Below are 22,500 nucleotides of genomic sequence, written 5' to 3'. Positions count from 1 at the left end.
GCCAATCTGTACTTCCCAAGCGCTCAATACGGTGCTCTGCACGGGGGAAGTGTTCAATGAAGACGACTGAATGAATGAATGAATGAATGAATGAATGAATGAGCTGAGGGGAGGGGTCCGGGGCTGTCAATCATCTGAACCCCCCCCCACCAATCCCGGGGGCGTCTAGACCATCACCCCCTTCAAGCCTGTTCTCGACGGGCGGCGCTTGGAACGGTGCTTTGCACGGAGGAAGCGCCTAAGACGCCATTATTATTATCACTATCATCATTCAAGCGCTTAGTACAGCGCTCTGCACACAGTAGGCGCCCAATAAGTACGATCGATTGATTATGATTGCCAATTTGTACTTCCCAAGCGCTCAGTACGGTGCTCTGCACGGGGGAAGTGTTCAATGAAGACGACTGAATGAATGAATGAATGAATGAATGAATGAGCTGAGGGGAGGGGTCCGGGGCTGTCAATCATCTGGACACCCCCCCCCATCCCGGGGGCGTCTAGACCATCACCCCCTTCTAGCCTGTTCTCGACGGGTGGCGCTTGGAACGGTGCTTTCCACGGAGGAAGCGCCTAAGACGCCATTATTATTATCATTATCATCATTCAAGCGCTTAGTACAGTGCTCTGCACACAGTAGGCGCCCAATAAATACAATTGATTGATTATTATTGCCAATTTGTACTTCCCAAGTGCTCAGTACGGTGCTCTGCACGGGGGAAGTGTTCAATGAAGACGACTGAATGAATGAATGAATGAATGAATGAATGAGCTGAGGGGAGGGGTCCGGGGCTGTCAATCATCTGGACACCCCCCCCCCATCCCGGGGGCGTCTAGACCATCACCCCCTTCTAGCCTGTTCTCGACGCGCGGCGCTTGGAACGGTGCTTTCCACGGAGGAAGCGCCTAAGACGCCATTATTATTATCACTATCATCATTCAAGCGCTTAGTACAGCGCTCTGCACACAGTAGGCGCCCAATAAGTACGATCGATTGATTATGATTGCCAATTTGTACTTCCCAAGCGCTCAGTACAGTGCTCTGCATGCGGGAAGTGCTTAATGAAGACAACTGAATGAATGAATGAATGAATGAGCTGAGGGGAGGGGTCCGGGGCTGTCAATCATCTGGACATCCCCCCCCCCCCCCCATCCCGGGGGCGTCTAGACCATCACCCCCTTCTAGCCTGTTCTCGACGCGCGGCGCCTGGAACGGTGCTTTGCACGGAGGAAGCGCTTAAGACATGCCGTTATTATTATCATTATTATCATTCAAGCGCTTAGTACAGCGCTCTGCACACAGTAGGCGCTCAATAAATACGCCTGATCGCTTAGAACGGTGCTTTACACGTAGTAAGCGCTTAATACATACCATTATTATTATTATCTGTTGCCAATTTGTACTTCCCAAGCGCTCAGTACAGTGCTCTGCACGGGGGAAGTGCTCAATAAAGACGACTGAATGAATGAATGAATGAGCTGAGGGGAGGGGTCCGGGGCTGTCAATCATCTGGACACCCCCCCCATCCCGGGGGCGTCTAGACCATCACCCCCTTCTAGCCTGTTCTCGACGCGCGGCGCCTGGAACGGTGCTTTGCACGGAGGAAGCGCTTAAGACATGCCATTATTATTATCATTATTATCATTCAAGCGCTTAGTACAGCGCTCTGCACACAGTAGGCGCTCAATAAATACGCCTGATCGCTTAGAACGGTGCTTTACACGTAGTAAGCGCTTAATACGTACCGTTATTATTATTATCTGTTGCCAATTTGTACTTCCCAAGCGCTCAGTACAGTGCTCTGCACGGGGGAAGTGCTCAATAAAGACGACTGAATGAATGAATGAGCTGAGGGGCGGGGCCCGGGGCTGTCAATCATCTGGACATCCCCCCCCCATCCCGGGGGTGTCTAGACCATCTCCCCCTTCTAGCCTGTTCTCGACGCGCAGCGCTTAGAGCGGTGCTTTGCACATAGTAAGCGCTTAATAAATGTCATCATTAGCACTGTTATTATCATCAATCGTATTTATTGAGCGCTTACTATGTGCAGAGCACTGTACTAAGCGCTATTATTATATTACCAGTCGCGGACTGGTACTTCCCAAGCGCTCAGTACAGTGCTCTGCGCACGGGAAGTGCTCAGTAAATGCTACTGAATGAATGAATGAATGGGTAGGGACCGTCTCTCCATGTTGCCAACTGGTACTTCCCAAGCGCTCAGTACAGTGCTCTGCGCACGGGAAGCGCTCAATAAATACTACTGAATGAATGAATGGGTAGGGACCGTCTCTCCATGTCGCCAACTTGTAGTTCCCAAGCGCTCAGTACAGTGCTCTGCACACGGGAAGCGTTCAATAAATACTACTGAATGAATGAATGAATGGGTAGGGACCGTCTCTCCATGTCACCCGCTTGTCCTTCCCGAGCGCTCAGTACAGTGCTCTGCACATGGGAAGCGCTCAATAAATACTATTGAATTCCCAAGCGCTCAGTACAGTGCTCTGCGCACGGGACGCGCTCAATAAATACCACTGAATGAATGAATGAATGGGTAGGGACCGTCTCTCCATGTCGCCCGCTTGTACTTCCCGAGCGCTCAGTACAGTGCTCTCTGCACACGGGAAGTGCTCAATAAATACTACTGAATGAATGAATGAATGGGTAGGGACCGTCTCTCCGTGTCGCCCACTTGTCCTTCCCAAGCGCTCAGTACAGTGCTCTGCACACGGGAAGCGCTCAATAAATACGACTGGATGAATGAATGAATGGGTAGGGACCGTCTCTCCATGTCGCCCGCTTGTACTTCCCGAGCGCTCAGTACAGTGCTCTGCACATGGGAAGCGCTCAATAAATACTATTGAATTCCCAAACGCTCAGTACAGTGCTCTGCGCACGGGAAGCGCTCAATAAATACTACTGAATGAATGAATGAATGAATGGGTAGGGACCGTCTTTCCATGCCGCCCGCTTGTACTTCCCGAGCGCTCAGTACAGTGCTCTGCACACGGGAAGCGCTCAATAAATACTACTGAATGAATGAATGAATGGGTAGGGACCGTCTCTCCATGTCGCCCGCTTGTACTTCCCGAGCACTCAGTACAGTGCTCTGCCGATGGGAAGCGCTCAATAAATACTACTGAATGAATGAATGAACTGAGGGGTGGGCTGTCAATCATCTGCCCCCCACCTGAGCGGAGGGGGAATCTAGGCTGTCAATCATTCATTCATTCATTCACTCAATTGTACTTATTGAGCGCTCACTGTGTGACGATGACGACGGGGGCATTTGTTAGGCGCTTAGTATGTGCCAAGCACTGTTCTGGCGCTGTACTAAGCGCCTGGGAAGTACCAATTGGCCACCCCCCCCCCCCCAATCCCAAGGCCAGAGGGATGGGGGGCAAGGCTGTCCATTCATTCATTCATTCATTGTCGTACTTATTGAGCGCTTACTGTGTGACGATGATGACGATGGTATTTGTTAAGCGCTTACTATGCGCCAAGCGCTGCTCTAAAGCGTGTGCAGGGCACTGTACTAAGCGCCTGGGAAGTACAATCCCAAGGCCAGAGGGGCGGGGGGCAAGGCTGTCCATTCATTCATTCATTCAGTCGTACTTATTGAGCGCTTACTGTGTGACAGTGATGATGGCATTTGTTAAGCGCTTACTATGCGCCAAGCGCTGCTCTAAAGCGTGTGCAGAGCGCTGTACTAAGCGCCTGGGAAGTGCAATCCCAAGGCCAGAGGGGCGGGGGGCAAGGCTGTCCATTCATTCATTCATTCATTCAGTTGTATTTATTGAGCGCTTACCGTGTGACAATGATGATGGTATTTGTTAAGCGCTTACTATGCGCCAAGCGCTGCTCTAAAGCGTGTGCAGAGCGCTGTACTAAGCGCCTGGGAAGTACAATCCCAAGGCCAGAGGGGCGGGGGGCAAGGCTGTCCATTCATTCATTCATTCAGTCAGTCGTACTTATTGAGCGCTTACTGTGTGACAGTGATGATGGCATTTGTTAAGCGCTTACTATGCGCCAAGCACTGCTCTAAAGCGTGTGCAGGGCGCTGTACTGAGCGCCTGGGAAGTACAATCCCAAGGCCAGAGGGACAGGGGGCAAGGCTGTCCATTCATTCATTCATTCATTCAGTCGTATTTATTGAGCGCTTACTATGTGACGATGATGACGATGGTATTTGTTAAGCGCTTACTATGCGCCAAGCGCTGCTCTAAAGCGTGTGCAGGGCGCTGTACTGAGCGCCTGGGAAGTACAATCCCAAGGCCAGAGGGGCGGGGGGCAAGGCTGTCCATTCATTCATTCATTCAGTCAGTCGTACTTATTGAGCGCTTACTGTGTGACAGTGATGATGGCATTTGTTAAGCGCTTACTATGCGCCAAGCACTGCTCTAAAGCGTGTGCAGGGCGCTGTACTGAGCGCCTGGGAAGTACAATCCCAAGGCCAGAGGGGCGGGGGGCAAGGCTGTCCATTCATTCATTCATTCATTCAGTTGTACTTATTGAGCGCTTACTGTGTGACAATGACGATGATGGTATTTGTTAAGCGCTTACTATGCGCCAAGCGCTGCTCTATAGCCTGTGCAGGGCGCTGTACTAAGCGCCTGGGAAGTACAATCCCGAGGCCAGAGGGGCGGGGGGCAAGGCTGTCCATTCATTCATTCATTCATTCATTCATTCATTCAGTCAGTCAGTCATATTTATTGAGCGCTTACCGTGGGCAGAGCACTGTACTAAGCGCTTGGGAAGTGCAGAACACTGTACTAAGCGCCTGGGAAGTACATGTTGGCAACTCCCCCTAACCCCAAAGCCAGAGGGGCGGGGGGTGGGGGGAGTGTCAAGGCTGTCAATCCATTCATTCATTCATTCAGTTGTATTTATTGAGCGCTTACTGTGTGCAGAGCACTGTACTAAGCGCCTGGGAAGTACAAATTGGCAACTCCCCCCCCCCAATCCCAAGGCCAGAGGGGCGGGGGGCAAGAATGGCAATTCATTCATTCATTCAAACGTATAGATTGAGCGCTTACTGTGTGATGATTCATTCATTCATTCAATCGTATTTATTGAGCGCTTACTGTGTGCAGAGCACTGTACTAAGCGTTTGGGAAGTGCGGAGCACTGTACTAAGCGCCTGGGAAGTGCAAGTTGGCAACCCCCCCAACCCCAATGCCAAGGCCAGAGGGGCGGGGGGCAAGGCTGTCCATTCATTCATTCATTCAGTTGTATTTATTGAGCGCTTACTGTGTGCAGAGCACTGTACTAAGCGCCTGGGAAGTACAACTTGGCAACCCCCCCTCCAATCCCAAGGACAGAGGGGCGGGGGGCAGGGCTGTCCATTCATTCATTCATTCAAACATATAGATTGAGCGCTTACTGTGTGATGATTCATTCATTCATTCATTCAATCGTATCGATTGAGCGCTTACCGTGTGCAGAGCGCTGTACTAAGCGCTTGGGAAGTGCGGAGCACTGTACTAAGCGCCTGGGAAGTACATGTTGGCAACTCCCCCTAACCCCAAAGCCAGAGGGGCGGGGGGTGGGGGGAGTGTCAAGGCTGTCACTTCATTCATTCATTCATTCAGTTGTATTTATTGAGCGCTTACTGTGTGCAGAGCACTGTACTGAGAGCCTGGGAAGTACAAAATGGCAACAACCCCCCCCAATCCCAAGGCCAGAGGGGCGGGGGGCAAGGCTGTCCATTCATTCATTCATTCAAACGTATAGATTTGAGCGCTTACTGTGTGATGATTCATTCATTCATTCAATCGTATTTATTGAGCGCTTACCGTGTGCAGAACACTGCACTAAGCGCTTGAGAAGTGCAGAGCACTGTATTAAGCGCCTGGGAAGTACAAGTTGGCAACCCCCACCCCCTCAATGCCAAGGCCAGAGGGGAGGGGGGCAAGGCTGTCCATTCATTCATTCATTCATTCAGTTGTATTTATTGAGCGCTTACTGTGTGCAGAGCACTGTGCTAAGCGCCTGGGAAGTACAAGTTGACAACCCCCCCCACACACACACAATCCCAAGGTCAGAGGGGCGGTGGTCAAGGCTTTCAATTCATTCATTCAGTCATTCATTCAGTCATATTTATTGAGCGCTTACTGTGTGCAGAGCACTGTACTAAGCGCTTGGGAAGTGCAGAGCACTGTACTAAGCGCCTAGGAAGTACAAGTTGGCAACTCCCCCTAATCCCAAAGCCAGAGGGGCGGTGTGTGTGTGTGTGTGTGTGTGTGTCAAGGCTGTCAATTCATTCATTCATTCATTCATTCATTCAGTTGTATTTATTGAGCACTCACTGTGTGCACAGCACTGTACTAAGCGCCTGGGAAGTACAAATTGGCAACCCCCCACCCCCACCCCCTCAATCCCAAGGCCAGAGGGGCGGGGGTCAAGGCTGTCCATTCATTCATTCATTCAAACGTATAGATTGAGCGCTTACTGTGTGATGATTCATTCATTCATTCATTCAATCGTATTTATTGAGCGCTTACTGTGTGCAGAGCACTGTACTAGGCGTTTGGGAAGTGCAGAGCACTGTACTAACTGCCTGGGAAGTACAAGTTGGCAACCCCCCCCAACTCCAATGCCAAAGCCAGAGGGGTGGGGGGCAAGGCTGTCCATTCATTCATTCATTCATTCATTCAGTTGTATTTATTGAGCGCTTACTGTGTGCAGAGCACTGTGCTAAGCGCCTGGGAAGTACAACTTGGCAACCCCCCCTCCAATCCCAAGGACAGAGGGGCAGGGGGCAAGGCTGTCCATTCATTCACTCATTCATTCATTCATTCAAACGTATTGAGCGCTTACTGTGTGATGATTCATTCATTCAATAGTATTTATTGAGCGCTTACTGTGTGCAGAGCACTGTACTAAGCGCCTGGAAATTACAAACTGGCAACCCCCTTCCCCCCCGCCATCCCAAGGCCAGAGGGGTGGGGGCAAGGCTGTCCATTCATTCATTCATTCAAACGTATAGATTGAGCGCTTACTGTGTGATGACTCATTCATTCATTCAATCGTATTTACTGAGCGCTTACCGTGGGCAGAGCACTGTACTAAGCGCTTGGGAAGTGCAGAACACTGTACTAAGCGCCTGGGAAGTACAAGTTGGCAACTCCTCCCCAACTCCAATGCCAAGGCCAGAGGGGTGGGGGGCAAGGCTGTCCATTCATTCATTCATTCAGTCGTATTTATTGAGCGCTTACTGTGTGCAGAGCACTGTACTAAGCGCCTGGGAAGTACAACTTGGCAACCCCCCCTCCAATCCCAAGGACAGAGGGGCAGGGGGCAAGGCTGTCCATTCATTCATTCATTCAAACGTATAGATTGAGCGCTTACTGTGTGATGATTCATTCATTCATTCATTCAATCGTATTTATTGAGCGCTTACTGTGTGCAGAGCGCTGTGCTAAGCGCCTGGGAAGTACAAGTTGGCAACCCCCACCACCCCCCAATCCCAAGGCCAGAGAGATGGGGGTCAAGGCTGTCCATTCATTCACTCATTCAATCGCGTTGATTGAGCGCTTACCGTGCGCACAGCGCTGTACTGAGCGCCTGGGGAGTACAAGCCGGCAATCAATCAATCAGTCGTATTTATTGAGCGCTTCCTGTGTGCAGAGCACTGGACTAAGCGCTTGGGAAGGACAAGTCGGCAACATATGGAGACGGTCCCTACCCGACGGCGGGCTCACGGTCGAGAAGGGGGAGACGGACCACAGAACCCAACATATTCACAAAATAAAATAAAAATAAAATAATAAAATACAATAAAATATATAAAATAAAATATAAAATAAAATAAAATAATAAAATACAATAAAATATATAAAATAAAATGTAAGATAAAATAAAATAATAAAATACAATAAAATATATAAAATAAAATATAAAATAAAATAATAAAATAATAAAATACAATAAAATATATAAAATAAAATATAAAATAAAATAATAAAATAAAATAAAATAAAATATATAAAATAAAATAATAAAATACAATGAAATATATAAAATAAAATACAAGATAAAATAAAATAATAAAGTACAATAAAATATACAAAATAAAATATAAAATAAAGTAATAAAAAATAAAATAAAATAAAATATATAAAATAAAATATAAAATAAAATAAAATAAAATATATAAAATAAAATATAAAATAAAATAAAATAATAAAATAATAAAATACAATGAAATATATAAAATAAAATACAAAATAAAATAAAATAATAAAGCACAATAAAATATATAAAATAAAATATAAAATATAATAAAATAATAAAATAATAAAATACAATAAAATACATAAAATAAAATATAAAATAAAATAATAAATACAATAAAATACAAAATAAAATAAAATAAAATAATAAAGTACAATAAAATATATAAAGTAAAATAAAATATAAAATAAAATAAAATAAAATAGAATAGAATAGATATGTACAATGGACAACCCCCCCACCCCCCACCTCAATCCCAAGGCCAGAGGGGCGGGGGGGGGGGGGGGGGGGGGGGGTCAAAGCTGTCAATTCATTCATTCATTCCATCGCATCGACTGAGTGCTTACCGTGCGCAGAGCACTGTACTGAACGCCTGGGAAGTCCAAGTTGGCACCCCCCCCCCCCCCAACACACCTCAATCCCAAGGCCAGAAGGGCGGGGGGGGGGGTCCAAAGCTGTCAATTCATTCACTCATTCATTCATTCATTCATTCAATCGTATTGATTGAGCACTTACCGTGCGCACAGCACTGTACTGAGCGCTCGGGAGGTCCAAGTCGGCGCTTACCGTGCGCAGAGCACTGTACTGAGCGCCTGGGAAGTCCAAGTTGGCAACCCCCCCCCACACACACACCTCAATCCCAAGGCCAGAGGGGCGGGGGGGGGTGGTCAAGGCTGTCAATTCATTCACTCATTCATCCATTCCATCCTATCAATTGAGCGCTTACCGTGTGCCGAGCACTGTACTGAGCGCCTGGGAAGTCCGAGTTGGCAACCCCCCGCCCACAGCACCTCAATCCCAATCCCGGAGGGGCGGGGGGGGGGGGGGGGGTCAAGGCTGTCAATTTAATTCACTCATTCATTCATTCATTCAATCGTATCGATTGAGCGCTTACCGTGCGCAGAGCACTGTACTGAGCGCTCGGGAGGTCCAAGTCGGCGCTTACCGTGCGCAGAGCGCTGTACTGAGCGCCTGGGAAGTCCAAGTTGGCAACCCCCCCACACACACACACCTCAATCCCAAGGCCAGAGGGGCGGGGGGGGTCAAGGCTGTCAATTAATTCACTCATTCATTCATTCGTATCGACTGAGCGCTTACCGTGCGCAGAGCACTGTACTAAGCGCTCGGGAGGTCCAAGTTGGCGCTTACCGTGTGCCGAGCACTGTACTGAGCGCCTGGGAAGTCCAAGTTGGCAACCCCCCCCCCCCGCCACCACCTCAATCCCAAGGCCAGAGGGGTGGGGGGGGGTGTCAAGGCTGTCGATTAATTCACTCATTCATTCATTCATTCAATCGCATCGACTGAGCGCTTACCGTGCGCAGAACATTGTACTGAGCGCTCGGGAGGTCCAAGTCGGCGCTTACCGTGAGCAGAGCACTGTACTGAGCGCCTGGGAAGTCCAGGTTGGCAACCCCCCCCCCCCCCCACACACACACACACCTCAATCCCAAGGCCAGAGGAGTGGGGGGATGAAGGCTGTCAATTCATTCACTCATTCATCCATTCCATCGCATCAACTGAGCGCTTACTGTGCGCAGAGCACTGTACTGAGCGCCTGGGAAGTCCACGTTGGCAACCCCCCCAACACACACACACCTCAACCCCAAGGTGAGAGGGGTGGGGGGCTCAAGGCTGTCAATTCATTCACTCATTCATCCATTCCATCGCAACGACTGAGCGCTTACCGTGCGCAGAGCACTGTACAGAGCGCTCGGGAGGTCCAAGTCGGCGCTTACCGTGCGCAGAGCGCTGTACTGAGCGCCTGGGAAGTCCAAGCTGGCACCCCCCCGCCCCCAACACCTCAATCCCTCAATCTTTTAGACCGTGAGCCCACTGTCGGGCAGGGACCGTCCCTATACGTTGCCGACTTGGACTTCCCAAGCGCTTAGTACAGTGCTCTGCACCCAGGAAGCGCTCAATCAATACGATTGAATGAATGAATTCATTCATTCATTCCCCCTCCTAGACTGTGAGCCCACTGTCGGGTAGGGACCGTCTCTCTATGTTGCCGACTTGGACTTCCCAGGCGCTTAGTACAGTGCTCTGCACCTGGGAAGCGCTCAATCAATACGATTGAATGAATGAATGAATGAATGAATGAATTCCCCCCCCAGACTGTGAGCCCACTGTCGGGTAGGGACCGTCCCTATGTGTTGCCGACTTGGACTTCCCAAGCGCTTAGTACAGTGCTCTGCACCCAGGAAGCGCTCAATAAATATGATTGATTGATTGATTGATCGATTGAATCCCTAGGCCGGAGGAGCGGGTGTCAAGGCTGTCAATCATTCCCTCGCTCATTCATTCAGTCAATGGTATTGACTGAGCGCGGAGCACTGTACTGAGCGCTCCGGAGGGCCAAGACGGCAATAAATAGAGACGGCCCCGGGATCAGGGGCTCACACAGGGCGGCCCAGGGGTCGGGGGTCAGGGGTCAGAGGTCAGAGGTCGTCACCTGAAGTTCTTGACGTGGTCCTCGACGCCGGAGAGGCGGATGGAGTGCTGCAGGGCGCTCAGGTAGGTCAGGGCTTGTGTGGACGACCCCCAGTTGACGTCTGCGGGGGAGAGGTCGAGGGGCCGGGGGTCGGGGGTCAGGGGTCAGGGGTCAACCGGCCCCGGTTGGAGGGGGGGGGGCGACAGGGAGGGCGAGGGGGAGGCCCACTGGGGGTCAGAGGTCAGCTATCCCGGACGGGGGGGGGGGGGGGGGGTGTCCAGGGTAAAATAAAAAAATAAATGAATGGAGTACTAAATAAATATAGAGTGAAAATGAATAAAGAGAGAAATAAATAAATAAATAGAGTAATAAACAAATACATAGAGTAATAAATAAGTACACAGAGTAATAAACAAATACATAGAGTAATAAATGAATAGAGGAGTAATAGAAATAAATACATAGAGTAATAAATGAATGGAGGGGTCAGAGGTCATGGGGCGGGGGTCAGGGGTCACCCGGCCCCTCACGGGCCGTGGGCGGAGGGAGGGGGGCTCCAGGGTCACGGAGGACGGGGGCCCGGCGGGAGGGTCGGGGGTCAGGGGTCAGGGGTCAGCCGGAGGGGTGGCAGGGGTCGCCCGGCTCGCCGTAGAGGTCATAATAATAATAATAATAATAAAAATCATAATGATGGCGGTATTTGTTAAGCGCTTACTATACACCCGGCACTATTACTCTATTTATTTATTGCTCTATTTATTTATTTATTACTCTATTTTTTATTCTATTTATTTATTTAGTACTCTTTATTTGACTCGGCACTATTACTCTATTTACTTATTACTCTGTTTATTTATTACTCTATTTATTTATTACTCCATTTATTTGTTCATTACTCTATTTATTTATTTCTCTATTAATTCATTTTTTACTCTAGTACTCTATTCATTTATTTATTTATTTTACTTGGCACTATTGCTCTATTGATTTATTACTCTATTTATTGCTCTATTTATTTATTTATTACTCTATTTATTTATTTATTACTCTATTTATTACTCTACTTATTTATTTAGTACGCTATTCATTTATTTATTTTACTCGGCACTATTACTCTATTTACCACGCTACTTATTTATTTGTTACTGTATTCATTTATTTAGTACTCTATTTATTGCTCTATTTATTTATTTAGTACTCCATTTATTTATTTATATTTTACTCGGCACTATTACTCTATTTATTTATTACTCTATTTACTTAGTACGCTATTCATTTATTTATTTTACTCGGCACTATTACTCTATTTATCACGCTACTTATTTATTTGTTACTGTATTTATTTATTTAGTACTCTACTTATTTATTGCTCTATTTATTTATTTAGTACTCCATTTATTTATTTATATTTTACTCGGCACTATTACTCTATTTATTTATTACTCTATTTACTTAGTACGCTATTCATTTATTTATTTTACTCGGCACTATTACTCTATTTATCACTCTACTTATTTATTTGTTACTCTATTTATTTAGTACTCTATTTATTGCTCTATTTACTTATTTAGTACTCCATTTATTTATTTATGTTTTACTCGGCACTATTACTCTATTTATTTATTTATTACTGTTTACTTATCACTCTACTTATTTATTACTCTATTTTATTCATTTATTTTACTCGTACACATCTATTCTATTTATTCTATTTTGTTAGCATGTTTGGTTTTGTTCTCTGTCTCCCCCTTCTAGACTGTGAGCCCGCTGGGGGGTAGGGACCGGCTCTAGATGTTGCCGACGTGGACTTCCCAAGCGCTTAGTACAGTGCTCTGCACACAGTAAGCGCTCAATAAATACGATTGAATGAATGAGTGAATGAACGAATGAACAAATACAACTGAATGAATCCCGGGAGGGAGGTCAAAGGTCACCTGGCTGGTTGTGAGCCCGCCCGTCGGGTAGGGGCCGTCTCTATATGTTGCCAACTTGGACTTCCCAAGCGCTCAGTACAGTGCTGTGCGCACAGGAAGCGCTCAATAAATACCATCGAATGAATGAATGAATGAATAAATGAATAAAGAAATACGACTGAATGAATGAATGAATAAATAGGACTGAATGAATCCCGGGGCAGGGGTCAAAGGTCACCTGGCTGTCAGGCCTGTCTCTAGCTGTTGCCAACTTGTCCTTCCCAAGCGCCTAGTACAGTGCTTGTGCACACAGGAAGTGCTCAATAAATACCACTGAATGAATGAATGAATAAATACGACTGAATGAATCCCGGGGCAGGGGTCAGGGGTCACCTGGCCGTCGGGCCCGTCTCTAGATGCTGCCAACTTGTCCTTCCCAAGAGCCTAGTACAGTGCTTGTGCACACAGGAAGTGCTCAGTAAATACCACTGAATGAATGAATGAATGAATATGGCTGAATGAATGCTGGGAGAGAGGTCAAAGGTCACCTGGCTGGTTGTGAGCTTGCTGTCGGGTAGGGACCGTCTCTCTAAGTCGCCAACTTGGACTTCCCAAGCGCTTAGTACAGTGCTCTGCACACAGGAAGCGCTCAATAAATACCACTGAATGAATGAATGAATGAATAAATAAATACGACTGACTGAATGAATGAATGAATAAATAGGACTGAATGAATCCCGGGGCAGAGGTCAGGGGTCACCTGGCTGTCGGGCCTGTCTCTAGATGTTGCCAACTTGTCCTTCCCAAGCGCTTAGTACAGTGCTCTGCACACCAGCAAGTGCTCAATAAATACCACTGAATGAATGAATGAATGAATACGACTGAATGAATCCTGGGAGCAGGGGTCAAGGGTCACCTGGCTGGTTGTGAGCCCACCGACGGGTAGGGACCCTCTCTACATGTTGCCAACTTGTCCTTCCCAAGTGCTTAGTACAGTGCTGTGCGCACAGGAAGCGCTCAATAAATACCATCGAATGAATGAATGAATGAATAAATGAATAAATAAATACGACTGAATGAATGAATGAATAACTATGACTGAATGAATCCCGGGGCAGGGGTCAAAGGTCACCTGGCCGTCGGGCCCGTCTCTAGATGTTGCCAACTTGTCCTTCCCAAGCGCTTAGTACAGTGCTTGTGCACACAGGAAGTGCTCAATAAATACCACTGAATGAATGAATGAATGAATACGACTGAATGAATCCCGGGGCAGGGGTCAAAGGTCACCTGGCTGTCGGGCCCGTCTCTAGATCCTGCCAACTTGTCCTTCCCAAGCGCCTAGTACAGTGCTTGTGCACACAGGAAGTGCTCAATAAATACCACTGAATGAATGAATGAATGAATATGGCTGAATGAATGCTGGGAGAGAGGTCAAAGGTCACCTGGCTGGTTGTGAGCCCGCCGTTGGATAGGGACCGCCTCTCTATGCTGCCAACTTGGACTTCCCAAGTGCTCAGCACAGCGCTGTGCGCACAGTAGGCGCTCAATAAATGCCATCGAATGAATGAATGAATGAATAAATAAATAAATATGACAATGAATGAATGAATGCGACTGAATGAATCCCGGGACAGGGGTCAAAGGTCACCTGGCTGTCGGGCCCGTCTCTAGCTGTTGCCAACTTGTCCTTCCCAAGTGCCTAGTATGGTGCTTGTGCACACAGGAAGTGCTCAATAAATACCACTGAATGAATGAATGAATAAATAGGACTGAATGAATCCCGGGGCAGGGGTCAAAGGTCACCTGGCTGTCGGGCCCGTCTCTAGATGTTGCCAACTTGTCCCTCCCAAGCGCCTAGTACAGTGCCTGTGCACACCAGTAAGTGCTCAATAAATACCATTGAATGAATGAATGAATAAATAAATACGACTGAATGAATGAATACGACTGAATGAATGAATAAATATGAGTGAATGAATCCTGGGGCAGGGGTCAGGGGTCACCTGGCTGTCGGGCCCGTCTCTAGATGTTGCCAACTTGTCCTTCCCAAGCGCCTAGTACAGTGCTTGTGCACACCAGTAAGTGCTCAATAAATACCACTGAATGAATGAATGAATGAATAAATATGACTGAATGAATCCTGGGGCAGGGGTCAGGGGTCATCTGGCCTTTGGGCCTGTCTCTAGATGTTGCCTGCTTGTGCACACAGGAAGCGCTCAATAAATACCACTGAATGAATGAATGAATAAATAAATACGACTGAATGAATGAATACGACTGAATGAATGAATAAATATGAGTGAATGAATCCTGGGGCAGGGGTCAAAGGTCACCTGGCCGTCGGGCCCGTCTCTAGATGTTGCCAACTTGTCCTTCCCAAGCGCCTAGTACAGAGCTTGTGCACACAGGAAGTGCTCAATAAATACCATTGAATGAATGAATGAATAAATGAGTGAATGAATGAATAAATATGACTGACTGAATGAATAAATACGACTGAATGAATCCCGGGGCAGGGGTCAAGGGTCACCTGGCTGTCGGGCCTGTCTCTAGATGCTGCCAACTTGTCCTTCCCAAGCGCCTAGTACGGTGCTTGTGCACACAGGAAGTGCTCAATAAATACCACTGAATGAATGAATGAATGAATAGGACTGAATGAATCCCGGGGCAGGGGTCAAAGGTCACCTGGCTGTCGGGCCCGTCTCTAGATCCTGCCAACTTGTCCTTCCCAAGCGCCTAGTACAGTGCTTGTGCACACAGGAAGTGCTCAATAAATACCACTGAATGAATGAATGAATAAATAAATATGGCTGAATGAATGAATACGGCTGAATGAATGAATAAATAGGACTGAATGAATCCCGGGGCAGGGGTCAGGGGTCACCTGGCCGTCGGGCCCGTCTCTAGATGCTGCCAACTTGTCCTTCCCAAGCGCCTAGTACGGTGCTTGTGCACACAGGAAGTGCTCAATAAATACCACTGAATGAATGAATGAATGAATAGGACTGAATGAATCCCGGGGCAGGGGTCAAAGGTCACCTGGCTGTCGGGCCCGTCTCTAGATCCTGCCAACTTGTCCTTCCCAAGCGCCTAGTACAGTGCTTGTGCACACAGGAAGTGCTCAATAAATACCACTGAATGAATGAATGAATGAATAAATATGACTGAATGAATGAATACGGCTGAATGAATGAATAAATAGGACTGAATGAATCCCGGGGCAGGGGTCAGGGGTCACCTGGCCGTCGGGCCCGTCTCTAGATGCTGCCAACTTGTCCTTCCCAAGCGCCTAGTACGGTGCTTGTGCACACAGGAAGTGCTCAATAAATACCACTGAATGAATGAATGAATGAATAAATATGACAATGAATACCAGGAGAGGGGTCAAAGGTCACCTGGCTGGTTCTGAGCCCGCCGTCGGGTAGGGCCCGCCTCTCTATGCTGCCAACTTGGATATCCCAAGCGCTCAGCACAGTGCTGTGCGCACAGTAGGTGCTCAATAAATACCATCGAATGAATGAATGAATGAATGAATGAATAAATACGACTGAATGAATGAATGAATAAATATGACTGAATGAATCCCGGGGCAGGGGTCAAAGGTCACCTGGCCGTCGGGCCCGTCTCTAGATGTTGCCAACTTGTCCTTCCCAAGCGCCTAGTACAGTGCTTGTGCACACAGGAAGTGCTCAATAAATACCATTGAATGAATGAACGAATGAATAAATACGGCTGAATGAATGCTGGGAGAGAGGTCAAAGGTCACCTGGCTGGTTGTGAGCTCACTGTCGGGTAGGGACCGTCTCTCTATGTCGCCAACTTGGACTTCCCAAGCGCTTAGTACAGTGCTCTGCACACCAGTAAATGCTCAATAAATGCCACTGAATGAATGAATGAATGAATGAATAAATACGACTGAATGAATGAATGAATAAATAGGACTGAATGAATCCCGGGGCAGGGGTCAAAGGTCACCTGGCTGTCAGGCCCGTCTCTAGATGTTGCCAACTTGTCCCTCCCAAGCGCCTAGTACAGTGCTTGTGCACACAGGAAGTGCTCAATAAATACCATCGAATGAATGAATGAATGAATGAATAAATATGAGTGAATGAATGAATAAATATGACTGAATGAATGAATAAATACGACTGAATGAATCCCGGGGCGGGGGTCAAAGGTCACCTGGCTGTCGGGCCCGTCTCTAGATGCTGCCAACTTGTCCTTCCCAAGCGCCTAGTACAGTGCTTGTGCACACAAGAAGTGCTCAATAAATACCATCGAATGAATGAATGAATGAATGAATAAATGAGTGAATGAATGAATAAATATGACTGACTGAATGAATAAATACGACTGAATGAATCCCGGGGCAGGGGTCAGTGGTCACCTGGCCGTCGGGCCCGTCTCTAGATGCTGCCAACTTGTCCTTCCCAAGCGCTTAGTACAGTGCTTGTGCACACCAGTAAGTGCTCAATAAATACCATCAAATGAATGAATGAATGAATAAATATGACTGAATGAATCCTGGGGCAGGGGTCAGGGGTCATCTGGCCTTTGGGCCTGTCTCTAGATGTTGCCTGCTTGTGCACACAGGAAGCGCTCAATAAATACCACTGAATGAATGAATGAATGAATAAATAAATATGACTGAATGAATGAATACGGCTGAATGAATGAATAACTATGACTGAATGAATCCTGGGGCAGGGGTCAGGGGTCACCTGGCTGTCGGGCCTGTCTCTAGATGCTGCCAACTTGTCCTTCCCAAGCGCCTAGTACAGAGCTTGTGCACACAGGAAGTGCTCAATAAATACCATCGAATGAATGAATGAATGAATGAATAAATGAGTGAATGAATGAATAAATATGACTGACTGAATGAATAAATACGACTGAATGAATCCCGGGGCAGGGGTCAGTGGTCACCTGGCCGTCGGGCCCGTCTCTAGATGCTGCCAACTTGTCCTTCCCAAGCGCTTAGTACAGTGCTTGTGCACACCAGTAAGTGCTCAATAAATACCACTGAATGAATGAATGAATGAATAAATATGACTGAATGAATCCTGGGGCAGGGGTCAGGGGTCATCTGGCCTTTGGGCCTGTCTCTAGATGTTGCCTGCTTGTGCACACTGGAAGCGCTCAATAAATACCACTGAATGAATGAATGAATAAATAAATATGACTGAATGAATGAATACGGCTGAATGAATGAATAAATATGACTGAATGAATCCCGGGGCAGGGGTCAGGGGTCACCTGGCTGTCGGGCCTGTCTCTAGATGCTGCCAACTTGTCCTTCCCAAGCGCCTAGTACAGAGCTTGTGCACACAGGAAGTGCTCAATAAATACCATCGAATGAATGAATGAATGAATGAATAAATGAGTGAATGAATGAATAAATATGACTGACTGAATGAATAAATACGACTGAATGAATCCCGGGGCAGGGGTCAGTGGTCACCTGGCCGTCGGGCCCGTCTCTAGATGCTGCCAACTTGTCCTTCCCAAGCGCTTAGTACAGTGCTTGTGCACACCAGTAAGTGCTCAATAAATACCATCGAATGAATGAATGAATGAATAAATATGACTGAATGAATCCTGGGGCAGGGGTCAGGGGTCATCTGGCCTTTGGGCCTGTCTCTAGATGTTGCCTGCTTGTGCACACTGGAAGCGCTCAATAAATACCACTGAATGAATGAATGAATAAATAAATATGACTGAATGAATGAATACGGCTGAATGAATGAATAAATATGACTGAATGAATCCCGGGGCAGGGGTCAGGGGTCACCTGGCTGTCGGGCCTGTCTCTAGATGCTGCCAACTTGTCCTTCCCAAGCGCTTAGTACAGTGCTCTGCACACCAGTAAGTGCTCAATAAATACCATTGAATGAATGAATGAATAAATATGACTGAACGAATCCTGGGAGCAGGGGTCAAGGGTCACCTGGCTGGTTGTGAGCCCACCGACGGGTAGGGACCCTCTCTACATGTTGCCAACTTGTCCTTCCCAAGTGCTTAGCACAGTGCTCTGCACACAGTAAGTGCTCAATAAATGCCACTGAATGAATGAATAAATACGACTGAATGAATGAATGAATAAATAGGACTGAATGAATCCCGGGGCAGGGGTCAAGGGTCACCTGGCCGTCGGGCCCGTCTCTAGATGCTGCCAACTTGTCCTTCCCAAGCGCTTAGTACAGTGCTCGTGCACACACACAGGAAGTGCTCAATAAATACCATCGAATGAATGAATGAATGAATGAATGAATGAATGAACGAACGAGTGAATGAAGAAATACGGCCGAACGGATCCCGGGAGAGGGGTCGGAGGTCACCCGGCCGGACCTCGAAGGCGAGGGGCGGGGGGCGGGGGCGGGGGGGATCCCGGGGGTCAAGGGTCAGGGGTCAAGGGTCAGGGGTCACGGGGGGGGGTCAGACCCGGCTTGCTGTAGGTGACGTAGAGGTAGAGGGCGAGGACGAGGGCGTAGGTGACGAGGGCGGCCCACCAGTTGATGACGAACATGACGGCGCAGCACAGCACCGCCCCCAGCAGCGACACCCACAGGTTGTAGTACTTGAACGCCGGCCGCCAGCCTGCCGCGCGCACACGCGTGTGCACACGCACACACACACACACACACACACACGTGCGCCCACGCACAGGCCGAAACACGCGCGGTGCGGGAAGACCCCCCCCCCCAGAGACGTGGATGGGGCGACACACGCACACACACGTACATGATGCACACACACGCAGGTGATTCACACACACACATACACACAGGTAGATGATACACACACACACACATACACACAGGTACATGATACGCACACACATACACACAGGTAGATGATACACACACACACACACATACACACAGGTACATGATACGCACACACATACACACAGGTATATGATGCGCACACACACACACACACAGAGGTACATGATACACACCAGTACATGATACACACATACACATACACACAGGTACATGATACACACACATACACACAGGTACATGATACACACACACACACACACACACACACACAGAGGTACGATACACACACACAGAGATACATGATACACACAGGTACATGATACACACACACATACACACAGGTACATGATACACACACACACAGAGGTACATGATACACACAGGTACATGATACACACACACATACACACAGGTACATGATACACACAGACGTGGATGGGGACACCGATGCGCACACACACACCACGCATGTACGCAACACACAACGCGGGGAGACCCACGGGGACACACACACACACACACACGGCCACACCCCCACACCCAGAGAGCCCACAAAATACGATCGAATGTATGAATGAATGAATGAATGAATGAATGAAAAGGCGGGAAGACACACAGAGACGTGGATGGGGACACCGATGCGCGCGCGCACACACACCGCACGTACGCAACACACAACGCGGGGAGACCCACGGGGACACACACACGGCCACACCCCCACACCCAGAGAGCCCACAAAATACGATCGAATGAATGAATGAATGAATGAATGAATGAAAGGGCGGGGAGACACAGAGAGACGTGGATGGGGACACCGATGCGCGCGCGCACACACACCGCACGTACGCAACACACAACGCGGGGAGACCCACGGGGACACACACACACACACACACACCCAGAGAGCCCACAAAATACGATCGAATGAATGAATGAATGATGAATGAATGAATGAAAAGGCGGGAAGACACGCAGAGACGTGGATGGGGACACCGATGCGCGCGCGCACACACACCGCACGTACGCAACACACAACGCGGGGAGACCCACGGGGACACACACACACACACACACACCCAGAGAGCCCACAAAATACGATTGAATGAATGAATGAATGAATGAATGAATGAATGAAAAGGCGGGAAGACACGCAGAGACGTGGATGGGGACACCGATGCGCGCGCACACACCACGCACGTACGCAACACACAATGCGGGAAGACCCACGGACACACACACACGCACACACCGACCGCCCACAGCCACCCCACCCGGACCCCAACACACACACACACACACACACACACACACACACAGAGCGCACACGCAGCCCCGCCACAACCGCACCACGCCACACACGCAACACGGGAGGGCCCGCGGACACGGGGACACGCACGCCGCCGCCACACGACGCCCAGGAGACACAGACACAAACACACACGGAGACACAAAGACACAATCTTAGATTCCTCCATCTTGGCCCGACCCCACCGCCCCGCCCGGCTCCCGGCCGCCCCCCCCCCCCGTGCCCCGTGCCCCTTGACCCCCCGCCCCCTGACCCCTGACCCTTGACCCCCGACCCCCCGCCGCTCACCGGGGGACTTGGCCAGGGAAGCGTGGAAGACGGAGAAGTTGATGAGGGCGTAGGAGGCCAGGAAGAAGTTGGAGATGATGGGCGCGATCACGTTCAGCTCCGCTGCGGGTGCCAACACAAAAGGGGAAGGCGAGGGGGGCTCGGACCCCCACAAACGCACACAAACACACACTCACACACCACACACACTCCCCCTCCGGAGCCCAACGCGCTGCGCCCAATGGGTGCTCAAGAAACACAGCGGAATGGGTGAGGGGGCACGGACACTGGGCCCAAGAAATATGAATGAATGAATGAATGAATGAATGAGTGAATGGACCCCCCCCCAGGCCACGTGTGGCCACACGCACACACACACACACACTCCCCCTCCGGAGCCCAACGCGCTGCGCCCAATGGGTGCTCAAGAAACACAGCGGAATGGGTGAGGGGACATGGACACTAGGCCCAAGACGTACGAATGAATGAATGAATGAATGAATGAGTGAATGGACCCCCCCCCAAGCCCCATGTATACACACACACACACGCACACACACACACACTCCCCCTCCGGAGCCCAACGCGCTGCACCCAATGGGTGCTCAAGAAACACAGCGGAATGAGTGAGGGGACATGGACACTAGGCCCAAGACGTACGAATGAATGAATGAATGAATGAATGAATGAGTGAATGGACCCCCCCCCAGGCCACATGTGGCCACACACACACACACACACACACACACACACACACACACACATGCGTTCCTGAGCACCTAACCCACGGCGCTGCACCCAGTGGGTGCTCAAGAAACACAGCGGAATGAATGAGGGGACACAGACACTAGGCCCAAGAAATACGAATGAATGAATGAATGAATGAATGAATGAATGAATGGACCCCCTAGGCCACGTGTGGCCACACACACACACACACACACACATGCGCGCTCCCTCCTGAGCCCCTAGCCCAAAGCGCTGCACCCAATGGGTGCTCAAGAAACACAGCGGAATGAGTGAGGGGACACAGACACTAGGCCCAAGAAATACGAATGAATGAATGAATGAATGAATGAATGAATGGACCCCCTAGGCCACGTGTGGCCACACACACACACACACACACACACATGGCGCGCTCCCTCCTGAGCCCCTAGCCCAAAGCGCTGCACCCAATGGTGTGCTCAAGAAACACAGCGGAATGGGTGAGGGGACACGGACACTAGGCCCAAGAAATATGAATGAATGAATGAATGAATGAATGAGTGAATGAATGTACCCACTAGGCCACGTGTGGCCACACACACACACACGCACACACACACACGCGCTCCCTCCTTAGCCCCTAACCCACTGCGCTGCACCCAATGGGTGCTCAAGAAACACAACGGAATGAGTGAGGGGACACAGACACTAGGCCCAAGAAATACCACTGAATGAATGAATGAATGAGTGAATGAATGAATGGACCCCCCTAGGCCACGTGTGGCCCCCCCCCCCCCCCCCCCCCCCCCCCACACACACACACACACACAGCGCGCTGCTCCCTCCTTAGCCCCTAA

The 22,500-nt window shown here is 48.9% G+C and overlaps 1 protein-coding gene across 1 annotated transcript in view; it reads right to left on the bottom strand.

Annotated features, from left to right (window-relative positions):
• SLC12A2 (solute carrier family 12 member 2) overlaps positions 1-22,500 on the bottom strand; it is a 139,749-nt gene that overhangs the window by 52,032 nt on the left and 65,217 nt on the right. The window contains exons 13-15 of the mRNA XM_038742553.1: positions 20,957-21,058; positions 19,016-19,171; positions 10,683-10,782 (exon numbers count right to left, since the gene is read on the bottom strand). Coding sequence (XP_038598481.1) covers positions 10,683-10,782; positions 19,016-19,171; positions 20,957-21,058 — 358 coding nt within the window. The remainder of the gene's footprint in view (positions 1-10,682; positions 10,783-19,015; positions 19,172-20,956; positions 21,059-22,500) is intronic.

Source organism: Tachyglossus aculeatus, unplaced genomic scaffold, assembly GCF_015852505.1.
Source record: "Tachyglossus aculeatus isolate mTacAcu1 unplaced genomic scaffold, mTacAcu1.pri scaffold_131_arrow_ctg1, whole genome shotgun sequence".
Taxonomy (NCBI): domain Eukaryota; kingdom Metazoa; phylum Chordata; class Mammalia; order Monotremata; family Tachyglossidae; genus Tachyglossus; species Tachyglossus aculeatus.
This window is presented reverse-complemented; position numbering and strand designations above follow the sequence as displayed.